At 27.9% G+C, this 8,913-nt stretch overlaps 1 protein-coding gene across 1 annotated transcript; it reads left to right on the forward strand.

Annotated features, from left to right (window-relative positions):
- Nucleotides 1-4,006: 4,006 nt before the first annotated feature.
- LOC111641032 (spondin-2-like) lies at nucleotides 4,007-7,917 on the forward strand. Its single transcript, XM_023387135.1, has 4 exons — nucleotides 4,007-4,277; nucleotides 6,705-6,910; nucleotides 6,972-7,446; nucleotides 7,516-7,917. The coding sequence occupies exons 1-4, from the start codon at nucleotides 4,100-4,102 to the stop codon at nucleotides 7,722-7,724; spliced, it is 1,068 nt and encodes a 355-aa protein (XP_023242903.1). The 5' UTR covers nucleotides 4,007-4,099; the 3' UTR covers nucleotides 7,725-7,917.
- The last annotated feature ends 996 nt before the right edge of the window (nucleotides 7,918-8,913 follow it).

Consider the following 8,913-nt stretch of genomic DNA (forward strand, 5'->3'; position numbering starts at 1 on the left):
GTACTGCTGATTCGTGTGTAGAAATGTTGCAAATAATGCTGATAATGTTGCAAATTTACATTTGCAACATTATCAACATTATTTGCAGACTGAAGCTCTTGTGTAACAATGTGTAAAAGACTGAAGCTCTTGTGCAACAATGTGTAAAAGACTGAAGCTCTTGTGCAACAATGTGTAAAAGACTGAAGCTCTTGTGCAACAATGTGTAAAAGACTGAAGCTCTTGTGCAACAATGTGTAAAAGACTGAAGCTCTTGTGCAACAATGTGTAAAAGACTGAAGCTCTTGTGCAACAATGTGTAAAAGACTGAAGCTCTTGTGCAACAATGTGTAAAAGACTGAAGCTCTTGTGCAACAATGTGTAAAAGACTGAAGCTCTTGTGCAACAATGTGTAAAAGACTGAAGCTCTTGTGCAACAATGTGTAACAGACTGAAGCTCTTGTGTAACAATGTGTAAAAGACTGAAGCTCTTGTGTAACAATGTGTAAAAGACTGAAGCTCTTGTGCAACAATGTGTAAAAGACTGAAGCTCTTGTGTAACAATGTGTAAAAGACTGAAGCTCTTGTGTAACAATGTGTAAAAGACTGAAGCTCTTATGTAACAATGTGTGAAAGACTGTAAATATTGCCTTTATGTACTGTACATGAGCTCTTGTATATATAGACATGTATAGTCTTTTACACATTGTTACACAAGAGCTTCAGTCTTTTACACATTGTTACACAAGAGCTTCAGTCTTCTACACATTCTTATACACGCTTATAGTCTTTTATACAATCTTTTGCGTATTTTTATACAAGAGCTTACTATATTATGTACTGTACAGTATATCATTGATGGTTAGAATAGCTCCTAATATTGTATGAATTTTTATATAATAACTTTTACAACAGCTTAATGTATTCTACATATTCAAGTTATTGTAAAAGAATATACAGAATTCGTAGTATTATGTATACTCTGATATACGAACATAGTTTATTGTTATACAAGAGCTTGTAATATTATATGAATGCAAGAGTTTGACGTATTGTATTTATTGGAAAAGCTTACAGTATTGGGTATATTTTTATCCAAGATTATTTAAAAATAAATATTATAGGCCTAATATAAAAAAAAAACAAAAAGAAGAAACTATAATTTTCTTATTAAAAAAATCAATAAAAAATTTCCGAGACAGTGATTTATATTGATTTTAAAGCAGCGTGCATCCATCTCAATCAATCTCACTAGTCTAGTTCTTTTAATTTCGCAGATAATTTACACACAGACAAACAGACGGACGAACAAATTTAACGACTGAATAGACAAAGCGCATATAAATAAAGGATTTTACATATAATTCCAAAAAAAAAAANGATCTTGTAAAGTCTTTAACAATATTCACACGAATCTGTTATTAATTATGAAGCTTTTAAATGTTAATGCATATACTAGTATATAGTTTGCAAGTCATTTTGATAACGTAGAAAGAAAAGGACTTATACCGAAGGACGAAACTGTCTTTCGTCACACACGATATAATTGGTTAAATAAGTCGAGACGACTTCTTGTCTTTCGCAATAATTAAAATGTTTAGCTAAATGAAAGCTCTAACAAGGTACTTACGAATTAATTTATTGCATCTTTCATAATTACACTTTAATTAAAAAAAATTAAAGTAAAAATAAAAATTAATTTGAATTTTTAATTTTTTGGTATATTGCAGAGAAGATACTTTTACAGGGGTTAAGGTTTTTTGCTGTATTTTTAATATTAAGAAATAACACGTGACTAGTTTATAAAGAATTTTTTAAAGAAGAAATTAAGCATTTTCTTTCGAGAAAAACGAAAGTTTTAGAGAATTGTTTGTATTGTAACGTTGCTTACAGGAATTAATTAAATGTATCTCGTTATTTTTGATGATAAGCATCTCGAGAAAGGAACTAGGTTGGTATTTTTCAGTGTAAGGAGTAGAGGAAGAAGGTCAGGATATAGGAGTTAACCATTATTGTTGATGACTTTAAGAAGAAAAACTTGTTAACTTCCTGCCTTGAGATACCTTTCCAAAACATGGGTGTGTTTTCTTTTTAATGCAAATTATATTTAATATAAGTGCCAAGAATATAAATTAATTCATTTATAAAAACCTTTTATTATTTTGCGATTTTTGTCGATGAACAAAGTTTCGACAATGTTGTGTGAACTTTAACCTCACTTCATTTTCAAAATCAACTTACACAGTATTCATCAATTGACTCATCTGTTCGACCTTCACACGAGACTCAACGTACTTTAAAATACGATGACAGACGTATAATTCAAATTTCTAAACACGTGAGGTGATTTATCAATCTAGTTATACATAGGTGTTACGTTACAAGGCGTTACCCCGTATTTATTTTGTAACGATTACGCATCAAGGCAAATAATTGGCTTCTCGATTAATCAATGTACACTTGACATAGGGGTGTAACATGTAATTATTTTCCATTGTGATCTTTTTATGGAAATATGTAAACATACCCCTACTACATGCGATGCTCTAAATAAAAAAAATCAATAGATAAATTAATATATACACTAAAACTTTAATTTTAACGGTTAAAATTAAATAATTAAAGTTTAAAGGTCACTTTAAAGCGAACTTTGAACTTATTTTTTATTTATTTTTTCAGAAAAATAGACTTGTTTACGTTGATAAGCATCTTACAGGTAGTCATTCTCGAGTAACTTGAAAATGTGTTATTCATTTACTTAGTTAAATTTAGGACACAGATGAGCCTGTTACTGACTTTTAAACCTGTTAAACGCATCTTAATTAAGTATCCTTTCGATACACATTGTTAAATTCGGTATCCACATGGTAATCTTGTATATCTCCTTGGCCCAAATCGCATTATTTTCCTATGTGTGAGTGTGAGAACAACCGTGATGAATTTAGAGAATAGCATTAAAAAAAAAAAAGTTGCTTAAAACCATATGGTTAATGCATCATTTCATTAATGATACTGATACATGTTAGTGATTAATTTTTATACAATACTTATATATCTATTACTTACTGCCTATCACATAAGTAAAGGGTAAAGCTCAATTTAAAGTCCGTTTTTAAAGTATTTTCTAGTATTTAAATCATTATAATTTTGTATTAAATCGTTAAAATAGATGTTAATTTGTTTAATTTCTTTTATTTTATAATTTTATAAATATATANAGCCCTCTTAAAAGAAAGTGTATATACTTGGCTCAATTCCAGTTCGAGTGAACAAATTAAAGAAGAAAACACCCACTACACATGACGGATCTCTTTGTAAAAAATTAATCTCTAGTTACATGCAATTCTATAAAGCGCCATGCAGTCTACTAAACGTCTAGAACTCTGAAGAAGAAACTAGGTCATGACCCGATCTATAATAATTATTTTAATAAAAAAAAAGAATTTATTTTTAATTCTCTTAAAATTATTCATTATTTTTCTATAAAAATTATAATAATATATAATATGATTTCACGTAAAAAATAGAGGAAAAAAATTGAGAGAAAAAATAACTGTATCACTTACAAATTTCTCATAGAGTATGTACAAATTTTTGTTAATAAATTATCCAAATTTGTAATACTTTAATCCCAGTTAACATCTATTGAATAGTAAGTAATGCTGTTACACCTACGTAAATGTTGTAATCAATTAGTTGCTTGAAATATTGTCACTATGTGTTATATTCTTTAAAGGATTTTTTTTTTTTCTTTTTAGAATTGAACTTGATATTCCTAAGGCAATTTTAACTCGTTTGGGAGGTGTGTAAATCCTATTTTTACTTTTTTTTTTCCTTCAAATCTTTTTCTATAATCCTCAATGCTTCTATATCCTATCGTAGTAATTCGATATCTTTGTAAAAGGTTCCCGAATGAGAAGTACCCTTCTCTGACGTTACTCTACTTGTAGTCACGTGCGATGACGTCAAGAAATTCATCACCCAGCTCCGGGACACGTGCGCCCTCTTGGGACAGCCGAAGGGTGTTACCTTGTGGATTATGACGTTTAGTAGACGAATATAAAAGCGGTTTGCAACCATCTCGAGTTTAGTAAATGTTATTCTTGATAACGTTTCAGACATGAATCCTCTTGCAACCGTATCGTTGCTTCTTCTATACATTTATTCAATTGATGCATCGTGTCCACAGGACCAGTTGGCAGTTTATAAAATGATTTTTCATACAGAATGGTCAAGAGAGAAATTCCCTAAACAGTATCCTGAATGGAGACCCAATGCTCAATGGTCGAAAGTTGTGGGTAAGTTAATTTAAAAAAGTCAATTTTATAAATTTATTTTATTACTATAACATTTAAATTTATTAAATAATTTAAAATTATATATCAAATTAAATAATTTATTAATTTTTATATAGAATTTAAGCGTAAAATCAAATTTAAGTAGTTAAAAAGAAAAAAAGAATGATCTTGTAAAGTCTTTAACAATATTCACACGAATCTGTTATTAATTATGAAGCTTTTAAATGTTAATGCATATACTAGTATATAGTTTGCAAGTCATTTTGATAACGTAGAAAGAAAAGGACTTATACCGAAGGACGAAACTGTCTTTCGTCACACACGATATAATTGGTTAAATAAGTCGAGACGACTTCTTGTCTTTCGCAATAATTAAAATGTTTAGCTAAATGAAAGCTCTAACAAGGTACTTACGAATTAATTTATTGCATCTTTCATAATTACACTTTAATTAAAAAAAATTAAAGTAAAAATAAAAATTAATTTGAATTTTTAATTTTTTGGTATATTGCAGAGAAGATACTTTTACAGGGGTTAAGGTTTTTTGCTGTATTTTTAATATTAAGAAATAACACGTGACTAGTTTATAAAGAATTTTTTAAAGAAGAAATTAAGCATTTTCTTTCGAGAAAAATGAAAGTTTTAGAGAATTGTTTGTATTGTAACGTTGCTTACAGGAATTAATTAAATGTATCTCGTTATTTTTGATGATAAGCATCTCGAGAAAGGAACTAGGTTGGTATTTTTCAGTGTAAGGAGTAGAGGAAGAAGGTCAGGATATAGGAGTTAACCATTATTGTTGATGACTTTAAGAAGAAAAACTTGTTAACTTCCTGCCTTGAGATACCTTTCCAAAACATGGGTGTGTTTTCTTTTTAATGCAAATTATATTTAATATAAGTGCCAAGAATATAAATTAATTCATTTATAAAAACCTTTTATTATTTTGCGATTTTTGTCGATGAACAAAGTTTCGACAATGTTGTGTGAACTTTAACCTCACTTCATTTTCAAAATCAACTTACACAGTATTCATCAATTGACTCATCTGTTCGACCTTCACACGAGACTCAACGTACTTTAAAATACGATGACAGACGTATAATTCAAATTTCTAAACACGTGAGGTACTCCAGGTGCATGTCATATCCCTGTCCTTTGTCCTACTTTATTGATTAGTCACTTACTAATTTAATATTCTAAATGTTCTCTTAAAGATAATGATGTAATTTTGTACACTTTTATCATAAAAATAGTTACATAAGCACCTTTAAAGGTAATATTTTGTGGAGAAAAAGCATGCAAAAAGCTTTAGTAGAAGCGTAGAATAGAATCATTTTATGTTTTGACAGGTAGAAAAGTACGTCGTGTGAGTCTGTACGTTGAAATTTTCAAGGTTTTTGGACGCCTTCCAATTTGATGCACAGGAAGCCCTCTTAAAAGAAAGTGTATATACTTGGCTCAATTCCAGTTCGAGTGAACAAATTAAAGAAGAAAACACCCACTACACATGACGGATCTCTTTGTAAAAAATTAATCTCTAGTTACATGCAATTCTATAAAGCGCCATGCAGTCTACTAAACGTCTAGAACTCTGAAGAAGAAACTAGGTCATGACCCGATCTATAATAATTATTTTAATAAAAAAAAAGAATTTATTTTTAATTCTCTTAAAATTATTCATTATTTTTCTATAAAAATTATAATAATATATAATATGATTTCACGTAAAAAATAGAGGAAAAAAATTGAGAGAAAAAATAACTGTATCACTTACAAATTTCTCATAGAGTATGTACAAATTTTTGTTAATAAATTATCCAAATTTGTAATACTTTAATCCCAGTTAACATCTATTGAATAGTAAGTAATGCTGTTACACCTACGTAAATGTTGTAATCAATTAGTTGCTTGAAATATTGTCACTATGTGTTATATTCTTTAAAGGATCTTTTTTTTTTCTTTTTAGAATTGAACTTGATATTCCTAAGGCAATTTTAACTCGTTTGGTTATGTCATATCTCTAGTAATAAATTTCTAAATGTGTCTGCAATAGTTTCTTTTACTAATTTGTTTATTTCTCTTATTTATAAACAGAAAATAACAGTAAAATATGAGGTAATAGTTAATTTTAAAATTAAATTGTAATGCTTGACGTGTTTCTAATTTTTTTTATTGTTTAAAAAGTAATCTGTTGCTTTAAAAAAATTAAATCGTTGATCATTTTTTAAAATAAATAATACAATTTAATATTAGAATTTTGTATTTTCATATAACTTTCCTTGTATTAAGATAAATGTCTTATATCTTACTCCTCCTCTAAAGTAAATTTGAATTTTGTAATTTTGAAGAGTTTTACATTAAATATTTACTTTTTTTTACAAGATATTTGTTTAGAAAAAACTAATTAAATGTTTTATTTAATAGGAGAAACACATAATGGTTCACGTAAATTGTGGAGTATGGGAGAATATGCAACAACAGGAATTAAACTTTTTGCAGAAACAGGTAGATCTGAATACATAGAAGCTGAAAATAAAAGTGGAGTTTTTGATAATTTCTATGCAAAACCTATAAAAGTGGGGGTAGGAAAGACGGAAGCAACGATTTTTCTTGACGGAAATCACACTAAAGTAAGTATATGAGACATGATGAGTGTAGAGAACATAGAATAATCCCAATTTTCTTTTACAGGTATCGATAATTAGTAGAATTGTACCAAGTCCTGATTGGTTTGTCGGTGTCGATAGTTTTAATCTCTGTACAGATAATAAATGGTTAGATGCAGTAACATTAGATCTTGATCCCATTGATGCTGGAACAGAAAATGGTTTCACTTTCACAGCTCCTAAATGGTCGACAAATCCAGCAATGAAAATATCACAGATCACTTCACAGTTTCCTAATCATCAAGCCAATTCATTCTTCTATCCATCACTACGTAAACTTCCAAGAATTGCTTACGTGCAGTTTGTCAAAAATAAAGAATATAGTTTAAGAGAAGTCTTTCAACACGATCCTAATAAAAATATAGAAACAGTCGTAGCTGATAAACCACCCCCAGCTTACGACATTTACGTAAATGATGGAGTCAAAGTAGCCAAAACATCAAAGGAGAATACTATAATTAACTCACTTAAAGTCAAAAATAATAAAAAAGGACGTCGAAGTAAGAATAAAAGAAATAAGATTTGAATCTAAAAATCTTATTTTCTTAATTTTTTTTTATTTTTTACAGGAAGGCCAAGAAATTGTAGGGTAAGTGAATGGTCAGAATGGAGTGATTGTAGTAAAACTTGCGGATTTGGTGAGAAAAAAAGAGAAAGAAAGGTATTAAAACACGCATCAAGGGGTGGAAAACCTTGTCCGGCATTGTTTGAAGTACATTGGTGTGGAAGTGCAAGCAACTGTCGCAAGAAAGAATCATATTTTTCTTGGCAGAGTTAATTCTCACACCATACAGCATATGCCATTCATATGTTTGATAACATTGAATCATAAATAGAAAAAAACTTGATCCAAAAAGATTAGAGAGGAAAAAAATCAAAAAACAAAATTATGTATAAATAATAAGATTTATTTAACAATAAATTTCACTATCTAAAACCATTACGACTAAAGAGATGATAGGAAAAAAAAATATATTGTAAATATATTATTAATGTTATCATCATTTATCTAAACTAAGATGATGTTAATTTTCTGTATTTTAAACAGAATTTTCATATAAATTTATCAACTGCTGTTTGTAAAAAGCTTATTATTTTTTTGTGTATATCCTTGATATCTTGTATAGTATCCTTTACTTTTTATATATATTCTGATAGATTTATTCTCTTTGTCGAGTGAAAAAAATCAAGATTTTCTTGAAAAAAATGGTGTTTTGTTAATGTTCTGTGAACGTGTTAAATTATTTATAGACGTTCTCTTGTATATGATGAGAAAAAAAAAATAGAGAATAAAGTCGGAAAATTATTAATATTCTTTGCATTTTTATTTATTACTCATTGCTAAGAATAATTAAATACTTAGTTATATTATAATTAAAATATTTAATTTTAATAATAATATAAACTTAAAATTATTATCGAATATGCGAACAGACAAACGAACAGTTTAAAATGATAACACGAAAGTCGCTGGAAATAAAATGCTTATAACTCTAGAAATAATTCTGATAAACTTATTTTAATTAAATAAAATTAAGCATTAATTAATTTACTTTATAAACAAATTCTTAATTAAAATTAAAGTATTTTAAAATAATCGATAGAGAGTTATATAGATAAGTCTCTCAATAAGTAGATCGCGAGCGCTATTAACAATAAAAAGATGATGATTAAATATAAAAGGTTGAGAAGCTGTATTATAAAACCTGTGTAAAAATAAGAGGAAAAAAAACAAGCTAATAAGAAAATAATTTAAATATCTGAAATTTTTATTATGAAATTGTTTAAATTAAAATAAATTTATTTTCTAAAAAATATTCAATTTTAAATTTATATAAAAAGAATTTATATCTAACAAATTGAATTTTAGATTACTTCATTTTTTCCCCCTTAAAAAAATTCTACAAACTAACAAGAAATTTAAGTGTAAAATCTGTAATACTTTTCATAAAATTACATTATATTAA

The sequence above is a fragment of the Centruroides sculpturatus genome, unplaced genomic scaffold (genome assembly GCF_000671375.1).
Source record: "Centruroides sculpturatus isolate CEXI.00-Female unplaced genomic scaffold, Cexi_2.0 scaffold1245, whole genome shotgun sequence".
In the NCBI taxonomy this organism is placed as follows: Eukaryota; Metazoa; Arthropoda; class Arachnida; order Scorpiones; family Buthidae; genus Centruroides; species Centruroides sculpturatus.